Source organism: Daphnia magna, linkage group LG2 (assembly GCF_020631705.1).
Source record: "Daphnia magna isolate NIES linkage group LG2, ASM2063170v1.1, whole genome shotgun sequence".
NCBI classification, from domain to species: Eukaryota; Metazoa; Arthropoda; class Branchiopoda; order Diplostraca; family Daphniidae; genus Daphnia; species Daphnia magna.
The window spans coordinates 1,037,145-1,050,931 of NC_059183.1; the positions used below are offsets into that span (position 1 = coordinate 1,037,145).

The window sequence follows — 13,787 nt, forward strand, 5'->3', positions numbered from 1 at the left end:
TGTGGCGCAGATGGTTTTAGTGGAGTATATCTTAAAGAAAACTTATACGAATAGGATTCGAGCTCGAAACTGCACTGAGCTGGCTGCACTCCTCAACACGTGTGGAACCTAACTTAATAATCACAACTGAGACAATTTTATCACTAGTTTTCTTATGGACGTTGTTTAGTGGCACCACTGACAAACAGTTTCCAAGACAGCGCGTTATCTTGAAAGATTAGTGAATGAACGAACTTTGGCTTTTTAGTGGAAGTTTATTGAGTGGAAAAGTGTATCACAGCTAAGATAGTGAACATAAATTCAAACCAAACAGATCACTAGGAAAGGTAAATAGACAGCTGTTTAATAAAAAATTATGAAATTTTTCCTCTTTTTGGTGGAAAATCATTAAATTGTATTTGCCTTCAATAGATACCACTGATGTCATAATTCTTAGAAAATGCCATTAGATTTTCTTGACTACTAAGGAATATTTCATCTATATCATGTCATTTACAAAAAAGGAACAACTGGGAAACAATGAGAAGGTAATGTCACCGCCTCAAGAAATCTTGCGCCTGTTTGTATTTCTGTTAGCATGTATTTTGATCCATCGAAATTCCAATTTTGGCGATACCGAAACGCGTTTTTTTTTTTCGAGATTTTATTTGTAGCCGAAAGACAACTATCCAAGGTTGTGTTGGCAGACGACAACACCAGTTCTCCGAAACTGGTTAAAAGATGGCGCGGAATATTTAGATTTAGCTTTCCGTTTCTTCATTCTTAATGGCCAGAATACAAGTGAATTGCACGATTATCGATATATAAAAACAAATCGATTTGTATCGCTCGTCCACTGTTTCAGTTATTCAGTTCCTTAGGCGTTTGTGTTGGAGATTTGTTGTTTTAATCACTGTTGAGAAAAAAGTCTCGATATGAGGTATCGTGCCCATCGTGACCAATCGAGCTGAAGGCCTTGAAGCCTGTCTCTCTGTTCGGTGCGTGCCGTGAGTAAGCAAAAAATCTAGCAAGCTACGACTAGCAAGAGTCGTCGAAGCGTCGCCTCCATCTTGCTTTCTCTGTATGCCTAGTGTGTAATGTTTTTGGTGGGAGGAGCCTTTAACGAAAGCTTGTGCTAGCGCCATATCGTTGTGTAGCGCGCGTGAGAGGAGCCACAGGCTGATATACGTAACGAAAAGTTGAATACAGACGCATTCAGTGACGCGAAAGCCTCCATTTTGACTTGGCTGTGTATGCGTTTACGTGTCAGTCCCGCGTCCGTGTCGGAACGGCTGTCCAGGGTTGGTCCCCTCCCGACCACCACCCTCTTTAACCACCCCCCTGTGACGTCGTCACCATCTCTTAATAACTCTCTCTCACCTCGGGTAAGTTTGTTACAACAAATAGCAATATGTACGTATTTCTGAAAACTAGTTCTAGCCTATTATGGATTTCATGCTTAGACCTGGGTCGTGGTGGTAGGTCACTTTCGTTCGACCATAATACCCTGCCACACGCACTACAGTAGAGCCGATTGATTTTTTCTCTTTTCTCTGAAACTATTAATTCGAAAAACACATACGTTGTGTATTTAGTCGTGTCCTGTTGAACGTGACGAAATTATTCGACCACATAGAAGGCCATTTGCATTTTCTGCCGAGTGTTTGCTCTCATTTAGTATTGTGCAAACAATCACAAGAGAGACCAACTGAGGCGCCACTTTGAGAAACAGTTTGTGTAGTCTGCTTCAATGTGTTGTGTGTATGTGTTTGTGTGCTGATGACGAACTCGCCTTCTTTTCATTCTGCCACCGTTCGCCACAGTGTATTACGATACAGCAATAATTTTCCTCCTTTCGTTCAATGTCCCAAACCTCCTTTGTCTTCCAATCGGACTTTATTGCACGATTCCACCCACCGATCTGCAAAAGCAAGGACAACCAGCTAATACATTTACAAGTTTAAAAAATAAAAACCGTAACTGACAAGGTTAGCTCCCACGTAGAAACGAACGTTATGCAATTGGTTTCACTCTATAAGAGATAACTAAATATCTGGCCACAAAAAGAACCGAAAAAAAAATCCGAGCTATTTTTCCTTTTCATCCTTTTGCGGTTTCAGAAAAGTGGAATTTAGCTAGCTTTAAAAAAAAAAAAGTGAAGAGGAGAGAGAGGGTGGTGGGCAAAGAATAATGAATAATACGGTGGGAGGGCTGTGTGTGCGTCAGCAGATGACGTCAGCGTGACGTAGGTATAACAGTTTCCGGCTTCTCTCTATCGCCTTTTTCTCTCCTACACTCCCGCATACTACCGCGGTCGTGCGGTCGGTCCGGGCGGTCGTGCGACAAGAGTTGTTAATACACACACACACACACACGCCAGCCACTCAATTTTTACAGCGCCTTTCACCAGCATCAGTTGGCCAACGTTTACTTTGTTTCACCTATTTTTATTGCCCGTTTTTCGGTAGCCAAGAGCAGAGAATAGAAACTGTGTTATTTTTGAAATTACGTCTCGTGTTGCGCATATGCGTGTGATCAGTTGAAACAAGCCCGTCAAAGTGTTTGAGCCGTCGGCAAAATGTATTCAAGGTGCGTCCTCCTATATTTTGACGGCCAGTTGTGTGGTGATTGTATGGACATCGAATTTACAACGTCGTGCATTTCCACTGGATGTCATATGTTTGTGTGTGTTTACAGATCAGGCCTTGAGTTGAGGTATAATGGACTTGGTGGATGCCAATGACGGATCTGGTGAGAGTGATCCCCATAATTCCGGTTCGGCAGATAGTTCAGCATTGAACGGAGCTGGCGGAAGAAGTAGCGGCGGAGGCAATAGTGGCGGTTCCGATCCCAGTCATTCCCAATCCTCGTCCGCCATCAGTATTGTTCACGTTTCTGTACCGCAAGCTCAAGTAAGTCATTGGTCTTGATCACTCTTTATCAGGCCCGTGTTTGTTTGTTATCTTTTTCGACTTCACACTGTTATCTTATTTGTTTCCAAGGTGCAATCGGTGATACAGCCAACGTCCGTCATTCAGAGTACGCCTAGTCTACAAGCCACCTCCCTACCTAAAGGCAACATCATTTTAGTGAGCAAACCTAATTCCGTCATACACACGACTGGCGGTGGCGGAGGCGCCATCCAGACATTACAAGTAGTCCCATATATAAACTTACTTTTGTTTGTTTTTTTGTTTTTTCTGTTATCTGATTGAGCTTCAATTTTGGCTCTAACACCGATGTTTTTTTTTCGTTCATCGACAGCTGGTTGATAATAGCGGATTGCACGAAGACGAAAACACTAAAAAAAGGCGGGAAATTCTGGCACGCCGGCCGTCCTATAGAAAAATCCTTAACGAATTGGGAGGTTGCGAGATTTCTGGCAAGTTTCTCTTTTTTTGTACATTAGCGCCGTCACGGTTGCCTTCGTCAACTCTTAACGCCTTATTATTATTTTGTTTTTCATTCGTTTTTATTGTAGAAGATAAAGGAGACTCGCCTGGGATTGATTCAGATAGTAGCAGTTCGTCTCCAGCTCCCCCTTCTAGCCATAATCAAAGAACGGCCTCGTCGGTCTCTATCTCTGGCACGCATTATCATCAAACGACTGCTGGTTTAATCAAAGGTATTATTAGAACCCCAAAAATGTTGGCTCTCTTGTCTTATTTATTTTATTTTTTTCTTCCTTCTCTCTTTTGTTTTGTTTTCTTTATTTTTCAAACAACCCATTGTTGGTACATTTATTTTTCAAACAATCTTCAACTATGACATGTTCTATAGTCCTACCTGGTGGAACCATCCAACTGGCTACACCAACCGGCAATACTAGCCAGGGTTTGGGCGATGGTGGTGGTCAAACACTGCCCACCCTCACTATGACAAATACGCCAGGAGGAGGTGCTATTGTGCAGTACGCTCAGGGTCAGGACGGCCAATTTTTTGTGCCAGGTTGGTTGTGGAACAAAACACAAAACGTTGCCTATCCGTACTCAATCCTTTCCTTCGCAGTTGTCGTCCCGTCTGACCTCTTCCAACTTATTGCACCTCGCATTTTTGTTGTTGTTTTAAATGGCCATATCGACTGAATTTTATACAAATTTTTTCATTGTCTCTCTTGTTGCAGTCTGTGTTACTGGTGATCTTCAAGCGTACGCAATACGTCCCGTCACGACCACGGCCGGCCTTAATTCAACGGGTGTTGTCGTTGGAAGCGGCACCGGACAAAGCTTACAGGTTTCAAAAATTTGCCTTTGCTTTTTACTTGTTTGCAAACATTGACTCAATCGTTATCGTTCGTCTTTAGAATTCCAAACTTTTGGCGGAAGAAGCATCCCGAAATCACGAACTTCGTATGAAGGGAAAGTGAGTAACACTTTGAAATGCGACATTTTTTTTTTTTAGTTCAAACTGGTTTCAAACTATTTGTTTTGTTTTGCAGCAGCGGAAACCACAGCGACGAATGGGACCCGTCGGAGCCAACGCTACAAAAACGTGAACTCCGGCTGTTGAAGAATCGGGAAGCGGCCCGAGAATGTCGCCGGAAAAAAAAGGAATACATTAAATGTCTGGAGAATCGAGTAGCCGTGCTCGAAAACCAGAACAAGGCCTTGATTGAGGAGCTCAAATCGCTCAAGGAACTGTACTGCAGTCAAAAAACGGACTGAGATATGATGGAACGTGTGCATTAGAGAGCCACAGATGATTTGAAAACATCCAAGCGCGCTTTACCTTTAGATTTATTTTTTTTTTCCTTCCTCCATCTTAAATCTCTTTTCTTTTCCTTTATTCAGATTTCAATCCTTTAAAACTCTGTTCCCTATCCACATTTTTTTTTTTTTTTTGGCTTCTCATTTCCCTTTTTTTTGTGTTGTGTGACTGCTGGAACATGTTGGCCTGCCGCCAGTTTCAGACATTTAAATCACTTGTAATTTATACCTTTTTTTTTTCTTTCGCGCAGTTTTCAATTTTAGTTTGGTAACTCCACTGGAAAAAAAAAAGAAATCAACAAAGAGAAAACGCTCGCATAGTGGAAGCGAGTTGGTGAATTTTCTTTTTTTTCTCTCCCAACTCTTTCTAATATTTGTACATCAATCAATCTATGTTGAACATTTTTTTTTATATATATAAGATTGTTTTCCTCTCTTTAATTCATTATAGATACAGTAACAGGAAAACAAGGCGGGTTTATTTGGCTGTGGCGGTTCACGGTACACACAAGCTTAAATTTTTTTTTCTGGCACTCTTGTCTACGTTTTTGTGGGTCCGAATCGATTATTGTCAAGTTGATGAATTAATGAAAATTGTACATATACAGAAAACTATATCATTAACTAGATTTTTGCCAAGGCGAGTTCAACAGAAGAAAAGAAAACGTCGATCTTAATTCACATGATTGGGTGTCATGTCATCGTAGCCTGTGCTGTTTTTTGACGCCATTTTGTACGATTTTATCGTTAGATTATTTTCTCTCTCTCTCTCTCTTCTCCAAGCATTTCCTCCTATCCCAGAATACCATCATTTGTCTCGTCCTTCTCTTTCCTCTTCAGACTGCCTTACGAAAGACTGATAAAGAAGAATATTTAATCGCCATGTTTTTCACCAGCCATCTCAGTCTACCACCAAAATTCGACGACACGTAACTCGATCCTTTCATTCAGAGCCCATGCTTGTTGATCCCGCGATTTTGTGCGTGTCCCTGTTTTTTTTTTGCGTGTTTCACTGGCCCCCCCTTTTCTTTTCCCTTGTTCCTCTGCAGCATGTAAGACGATTTCAACTGAATCTTTTGTAATTTTCCACCTGTGGTTTTTGTACACACAGTATGCCTTACACGGCATTACAATACACTTTTTGGTGTAGAAAACAAGACGGTCCTTGTGAGTCATAACAGAGCGTTTGCATTGCCTAACAAGTGTATTACGTATATGGAGAAACAAAGGTTTGTTGACTTGCTGCTATTTTGTGTTGACGCATTTTACCGTTTCCAACACAAGGTTTTTCGAAACCACAAGTATAAAACTGCCAAAGCCTGAGTGACGTAAGTAATGAGTCAAATCTAAAGCGCTTCCTGTTCTAAGTGTTCAACCAACAGACGTGGTTGTACACCTGTGTTTAATGTTATTTGTTCACTCGAAGTTCCGATGGCATCTTAAAACATTATTCGATGCGGAACCGTGCATTTCCAACACTCAGGACGAGTGTTGTCAATATTAATTAGTTAATATTAACGAGTTTATGTCAATCCAACTAATCGAAATATTCTTCGAATATTCCAGTGGTAGGGCTCATAGTACGTTTAGTAATTGTCTCTCTTGAAATGGAATGATGTTGTTGGCAATTTTTAATACAAGCGCTGCGGAGGAAGAAATAAACCCAATCAAATCTTAATGTTTTAAAAGAAACAGAGAACTCTTAAAATAATTTTAAACAAACTGGACCGTTTTTCAGCACTTATACCACCAATTTATTTGAGCCTGAAGGAATCATAAAATAAAAAAACCGCACAAGCAAGCAAGTAATTTGTGGTTTTATTACACGGATTATCGCCTTGAGCATGTTGTGGTAATACTGCTGGATTAAACACTCTGGCATTGTTGATTAGCATCGTTCTAGATACGACAATCCCTTGATGTGCATTTTATTTCAGAATATAATCCTCACCATCCGTAACGCTGATGTTTCAAAACAATGTTTTATTATTCAAAATAATGTCCAAAGGTTTCTCTCCCTACTGTTGTTATGTACCTATATTATTTCTTAAACAAAGGATAGCATCGCTAGCCGTTTAATTTATCTTGAAATTTATGGCTTTTTGAATCGCGAAAACGTTTCAGCAACATTGAACGCCAATATATTTCATTCTGAACGTATTAAAAGGCTAAAACCCCGATATCCTTCATTGCCTACTGGCCTTGTTGTACATAAATCTACATGACAACCTATTATCACGAACGTGCGCTGCTTCTTCCTGACCGTGATGGCTAAAAATGACGTATCCACCACTCGCGATGGTACCTCACGACCGGATTACGACGACGGCCAATGCGCCATTTGCCTGGAACCGCATTTGAACAAGTCACACTTGAATTGTGGCCACGTCTTTTGTTTTCACTGCCTCGTCGAGTGGTGTACGATAAAATTACAATGTCCAACGTGCAAGCAATTATTCACGATGTTCTCGCACAAAGTTGGATCGTCCGATGATCTACAAACGTACACCCCTAGTCCTCCGTTGAACCCAGACGTCGTCCGTCCGCCGGTTAATTACCTGGAACTATTTGCTTTAATGTTGGGCGATCATGAATTTCGAAGTCGATTGAACAATCCGCAAGTCATCCGCCAAGTTGAGGATTTTCGGCGAGTGCTGAGCGATCCTGAAGTTATCCAAGCGCTGGACGACCCTGCATTTAGATCCACTTTGAACAATTCACAATTTGGGGCTACGTTTGAAGATCGTCAAGTTCAACGTATTATGAACGATCGTGCATTTCGCCGTTTGTTGGACGAGATGCTTGCAGAGATATTGGACGATGATGAATTTCTGTTCACGCTGAGTTATCCTGAATTGCGTCGGTCGTTCTTCGCTAGTTGGGCACGTGAACTCAACATTTTCAGCTCTGAAACTGCTCACCCAACACCAGTTCTCGCCCATACTTCCAATACGACTCAAAGTCGGGAGTAAATGGTGATTGGCTGTTTGCTTTTTTATAGCGTTGCTTTGTCGTGTTGACTCAATAGATCCCATCCGCACAATGTACCACAAACTACCTGAATAAAATTCGAAAATACACAGATCAAAAGTTATTTTAAATGTTAGTTTTATGATCGATTCCAACAAGATGTCCTTGAACAAGGAACAAACGTGTATAACGCAAAAACATCGAGTTCGATAAGAGAAACTGTACAAGTGTTCCCGAAACAAAGTCAGTGGGATTCGGGGACGAGAAAACTATCGTTTTTTATTGCCTTCTCCATAAATCAGAGGGATTTTGACAATAGCGTTCAAAAAAATTCATCAAACAACGGGCCAACTTTGAATAATTTATATCTTTCCATCGGGACTGCGACCGTTAGGAACGGCAAGTTTTATTTTCTGTTCAACTCATAAACTTTATACAAGGTTGGCTGACGTGATCAATTTCTGTATAGTCTGGTTTTAAAGAATATAAAATTCCCATTCATAAAATTTTCTTCTGTATCTTTCATTACCGATGAGTTCTTTTTGTTTTTCTTACAGAAAATAGTTTTTTTTTTTTTTTAAGCTGCTGATTCCGTCTGCGGTGCATCCAGCCGGTATCGACTCGGCTGAATTGCGTAATGTTTCAAAGCCGGTTGGTTCACTCTGCTATTTTATTCTCATCCGTCTTTGGAAACGTCATTTATTATTTTTGTTCTTACTGGATATAACGTAGTCCACCCCCCCCTATACGTATTGCCAATGTATTTTGGTTAATTCATATATTTTTCCCATTGCGGGTTCGTTAATATTTCTATATAGGAGAGGCTTAACAGTTTTTAACAAATGCGATACAAGCAAACGTTATAAATAAAATACTATACCACCTTCTGTGTATTACGTAGTCGAAAGAAAAGATGGCAACATTAAAAACGTAGAAGCAATCTAAAGAAAATCATTTCGATTCTTTGGTCGACAAACGTCTCATTGTTAGTCTAGTAAAGGTGAGTAACTAAGAAGATGAAGTCAGTTAAAAGGAAACATTGACGGATGTCCTGTCACGTTTAAGGACCTTTAAACTGGTACAATATCACCGAGTATGTAATTGTCGTTCCAATTAACTGGAATAGGGGAGAAAGCCAAAATGCATAATAATGAATATAGACTTAGTGGTGCATGTAATCACTGAAATGAAAATCAGTGCACGTGTTTCTGCTTACATGTGGTAACAATTGACGGCTGAGATGGAACAGACCGTAAACGTCAAATTTCGGCACCGTTTGTAATATCTGCCCTCCGAACATGACGTGCTGCACTCCAATTCTACGTCAATCATAATTTAATGACAATTTAAACTTCATGTATACCTGCTGTTGGTGAAGCAGAGAATATCCCATCACGTGATCACTCCTAGTGTTTGCCAAAGTGTTTAGACAAGCCAATGCCTTTATTCGTGAAAGAATTGAATATAATTGAAGAACTCAGTAAATTCGTTAAACGAAAATAGTTCACGCTCACCTCGAAGTGAACGCGATCGCAAATGTAACCGAGCAGACCGAGACGTGCAACACTTTCGAATTGGTAAAGAACAATTTTCGGAGAAAAATAGGATTTCGTCATCAATATAAACGACGTATTAACAATCCCAATAAATGCAAAAACCAAAAGATAACGTTTGAAAACTGCCATTTAATTGACCGACAGCCTGGCAGACAAGTCCGTGGTTGGTCCGAATTCCGTCCAATTCTCCGCTATTTTTGCTTTCACGTTTCAAATAATCGGCCAGCTTTGAATTGACGTGCTGGAAATGAAAAGCTAAGGCCAAGGCAGAAACGAGGAAGAGACAATAGCTCATCATTGGGTATGCGTGTCCGAGATCGGCCAGCAGCAAGAATAGAAGGATGTGCCAGTTTTCCATCGATTCACGATTATAAATCGTTAGCGTAAACTGCGTCATAACCTGTCAATGTTTGTTAGTCATACAATTGAATTAAGTAAGCAACAAATGATGAAAATGTTACAAAAGAGACGACGAAAGCAACGGCCATCCACGACGAATGGCGTAATTTGTGGTTATATTGCGTGCCCAGCACACGTTCCAGCCGCTGGAAAGAGTTGTGAACTTCGTGTAAGCTACCAAACGTCATCAAGTACATGGCTGCGTGAGAGCCAGTGATATCCAACATAAAATTGAAATAATCAACGAAATCGTTAACGGTGGAGAGCGTTATCCTCGGCCAAGAGTTCACGAATCTAGCGGTGTAATAACTGTTCCAGCTAATGTTGAATAAGAGGCAAAGAGCAGCGTAAATGCGCAAACAATAAAAGCTCTTTTTGCATAGTCCATCAGTGAGTTGAAAATGCAAACCGAAAAATTGCATCAACTTGAGGAGCGGCCGAATATCTTTGAAAAATGACCCCATTTTTCACGGCTAGACCAACAACGCGAAGCGTTCACAATCAACTGGTATGTCACGACACAAAGAAGCACATTCCGGGAAATTAGTTATAAAGTTATTAATTATTTATTGATTGATTAAGCTGAAAGTCTAGCGTCAATTCGATAGGACATTTTCCCCATCCATTGCGCTCGTTTGACAGCGTGATTAACCTCGTGAACGATAGATGACACTACCATGCTCTCCGTTTTTTTTTAGGAGCCATGCCTCTTTTATTGCTGATGATTTATAGATGTCTTTCGTTTCAAAAGAGATGACGCAAAAAAAAAAGATCAATAAAATAACATTTCATTGCCACATCATCTTGAATGATGATCGGTCCGTTTCAAATGCGTCCCACATGCAGAATAGTCCCCGATCTGATAATCCCAACCCTTAGTACTGCACACGCGTGTATAAAGTACGCTCTCCTAAAGATATGCGATCAAAACGCAATAAAAGAACAGAAACCCCTCAATTTTTTTCTTTCTTTCTAAAAATGCACATATAAGAAAGATCTATTTCCCTAATGGAACTGTGGCCTCCAGGGAGATTACGACCCGAATATTACAGCAATAGTTGGGTTGATGTTCTATAAAGCGCCATCATCGTTTGGCCTCTAAACTATTCCCCGTTTTCCACCATTACGGTAGGTGCATTATATACCTTTCGGGGTTGTATACATAAAGCAAAAAAAAAAGGGGGAAAATGATCAATACCCATGTTGTATCTATACGCTCATGTGGTGGTGTATGGCTTTGATGGTATATATATATATATGTGTACATGAAAAAGAAGTCGAAGGCCGTGAACAGCAGACACTCACGAATATTGCATAGCACGTTCTATGTTTACGCTCGACTTGTCAACTTGAACTCTTTTACAGCCGGAAACGTAAGAACGAAAAAGAAAAAAAAGACTATTCCCTATCCTCTTTTCAGGGTGGAAGGGAAATTCTTAACCATTCAAAAGTGAACGAGTTTTCAAACAAAAAAATGTTGGGCACACGACCAGGTAAAACTGATTCCATTTTGTATACATAATTTTTAGCTTCCGTCTGTACGCGTAAATACACAAACGAAGATGAAGGAAAACACTTTGAAGTTTTAAAAACAATCGTTGTCATGACAGTATCAGAAATACTTGCGGTGTTGTTATGTAAAAACAATCCGATCATAAAAGAAATGATTCTATATATATACGTAGACAGTATACATAAACATATCGTCAAAGACGCAGAGATGTTATCTGGTGTTCCGTCGAGCAAATTTCTCGCCTAAGGTAAAGCTGTTGAGCTTCAAGTCGATTGCAATTGGCTTTTAGCGATTGACAAGTTGCTTCTATTTAACAAAAACAGCATTTTAAAATTAAAAAAACAACAAAAAAGAAATGCCATTCTTTTAAACTTACCGACATCATTGACGAAAGATTTTTTGGTGATGGGATAATTCCATTCATGTCCAGGACACACGTTCAACACGCTCGCTTCAGCCGCATACTGCAAATCACGCAATCGTAACGTGTCTCGTCCTAGTTGTTTCGTTACGCTGTCCAATTCGGCTTGCAGTCGGGACTTGTCCCGCACAAGTTGATCACGTTGGCGCATCTTGTTCGCCACTTCGTACCCATCATCTCTAGCAGGTTTCGTCTTTTTGCAACAAAACGTACACACATAGTATATAACCAGACAGACGGACACATAAAGACAAAAGTTTACTTCATGTATACGTAACATATACATAGAGAGCGAATTACGACTACACTATATATGCAGTAGCGCAATGTCTGAAACAATACCGTCCTATTATTAATACACGACGGATCGTCTGCTCACTCGCAGGAAGTTTGCACATTATCAGGGAACAGCGTATATATATAACATCTCTATAGGCTGAATTGTGAATATTTGATATGTATACCTGGTCGTACGAATCCATTGATGTAATTTACATACAAAATATTTGTGCTCTGCTGCTTGGAAGTCTGCTCTATCGATTCGATTCTGAACAACTGATTTCAAACCCTTTTTCAAAAGAGATATGCTAAAAAATATCGGCAGCCGCGTTTCAAAAGCCACGAAATTTGAACGAGCCTCCGCCCTTTTTTTTTTTTTTTGTTCCACACGTTCCACGCGCCATTGTTTGTATAGCGGGGGTAGATTACGGCCTTTCTTCTTCGCAATTACGTTCCTCTTACACGATTGGTGTAACACAAGTGCAACGATTCAACTTACAGAAAACCACAACGAGCAATAAGATCCCCATTTTGTTCTCTATACACGATGGTGTGTTTGTTCTAGTCTCGAATTTCTCGTTTAAAACCTTCAAAAAAAAGGGGGGGGGGAATCGTCTTGTAGGAAAAGAGTATCAATTATAAAAATATTATTGTTGCACTCCCTGCTATCGCGTCTTGTATCGCTCGAGGTTCGGGTTACCCGACACCCCACGTATACAAGAAAAATGATTTCTCTTTAAAGATATATCAATGAATGTCTCTACTTTTTTTCTCTTTCGTTTCAACTAATTGGATTGCTATATGTGTATACCCTTAAGCCCTTTCATGAACATTTTCTTTGCTCTCCACATTGCCATTCATGAGTAAATATCAATTTTAATATCACCGGAATAGACTTTTCTTTTTCATTTTCCTTTTGCATCGCGTTTAATATATTCGTGTATACTTGAATGCAAAAAAGACATGGGGCCACTTTGATCTTTTCGCTCGTCGAATATAATAATATAGTCTGAAATTCAAAATGTCCAAGTTTGACATAGGACTCGTTAATGAAGAGCCGCTCATTAAAGGTCCGCTCCGGTCGTAGGAGACGTGTCAAGAGTCGACACAAATAAAGGGTCGCTAGAAGCATCGCGTGAATTATCGTGCCACTTGGACGTTTAATGGTCACCGCAAAACGAGTCTGACATGGGCGTAGCCTTTTTCTTTTAATATTTCATGTATCGATCGAAAGTCTTTTTCTTCTTGACAAATCCATGCAAATATAGACATCCGCGCTTGACAATGTCTCACAGCACACACCGTTCTCTTTTGATGACTTTTGAAGGAGGCCTTTGTCGTCTGTCACTTGATTTTTTGTCACATCGCCCGCCATTTTCTTCATAGACAAATAATGGAGCATTAAAGAATATATTTTTTTAAAATCCTTGTTCGTCAACATACAGCCTGTCTCTTTTAATTCCAACAAAATACAAAACTTTTTTCTTTTTCTTCCGGGAACTATACAGTTCGTGTGTGCAGCACCAGCACTCACGTGGGAATTCCTATCCTCTGAGAAAAGCTCCTTCATATATTTTCCCTGCGACTGATTGTCCTAGCCCTCACACGCGTATAGGATCACGAACGATGTGCTCTATATAGTACGCGCGCTGCTATATAGTTGTATGCTGGTAATTGAAATTCCTGGCAATCTTCGTGTGCTGCTTCTCTCTGTACAGCAAAAGGTTTCAGAGAAGGGGGGGGGGATATATAATGTGCTCGGATCGCTCGTTCTCCTTTTTTTTTCTCTCTCTCTTCAGTCGGAATCGTTCTTCCAATTCTCCCCTTCCTAATATCATTCTACCATACTGTGTTACTTCTCCATCTCTGCGTCTTCCACGTAGACACACGCGAGAGCGATATAAACTTCATATATTAGTCTCCAGAGGGGTTATAACTATACTGGTATAGATGATATAGCTTTA

At 40.2% G+C, this 13,787-nt stretch overlaps 3 protein-coding genes and 1 pseudogene across 7 annotated transcripts; 2 read left to right on the forward strand and 2 right to left on the reverse strand.

Moving 5' to 3' along the window:
• The first annotated feature begins 182 nt into the window (after positions 1-182).
• Positions 183-5,839, forward strand: LOC116916941 (cyclic AMP-dependent transcription factor ATF-1). 5 transcript variants are annotated; one of them, XM_032922254.2, is made up of 10 exons: positions 183-326; positions 412-527; positions 2,677-2,891; positions 2,982-3,134; positions 3,244-3,361; positions 3,461-3,604; positions 3,760-3,927; positions 4,103-4,212; positions 4,283-4,341; positions 4,418-5,839. In XM_032922254.2, the coding sequence occupies exons 3-10, from the start codon at positions 2,700-2,702 to the stop codon at positions 4,641-4,643; spliced, it is 1,170 nt and encodes a 389-aa protein (XP_032778145.1). In that variant the 5' UTR covers positions 183-326; positions 412-527; positions 2,677-2,699; the 3' UTR covers positions 4,644-5,839. The 5 variants fall into 5 exon arrangements, with proteins under 5 accessions (XP_032778145.1, XP_032778143.1, XP_032778147.1 ...); XM_032922252.2 differs by lacking the exons at positions 183-326; positions 412-527 and adding an exon at positions 846-1,364; XM_032922255.2 differs by lacking the exons at positions 183-326; positions 412-527 and adding an exon at positions 2,139-2,609.
• A 138-nt stretch (positions 5,840-5,977) lies between these two features.
• LOC116916943 lies at positions 5,978-7,767 on the forward strand. Its single transcript, XM_032922257.2, has one exon. It carries the CDS (start codon positions 6,953-6,955, stop codon positions 7,655-7,657), a length of 705 nt encoding a protein of 234 aa, XP_032778148.2. The 5' UTR covers positions 5,978-6,952; the 3' UTR covers positions 7,658-7,767.
• Positions 7,768-8,527: 760 nt separating this feature from the next.
• LOC116916944 lies at positions 8,528-10,096 on the reverse strand (annotated as a pseudogene).
• A 1,000-nt stretch (positions 10,097-11,096) lies between these two features.
• LOC116916945 lies at positions 11,097-12,163 on the reverse strand. The gene is made up of 3 exons (XM_032922260.2): positions 12,009-12,163; positions 11,500-11,737; positions 11,097-11,429 (listed from the first exon to the last, which is right to left on the reverse strand). Exons 1-3 carry the CDS (start codon positions 12,024-12,026, stop codon positions 11,317-11,319), a joined length of 369 nt encoding a protein of 122 aa, XP_032778151.2. The 5' UTR covers positions 12,027-12,163; the 3' UTR covers positions 11,097-11,316.
• Positions 12,164-13,787: the final 1,624 nt, after the last annotated feature.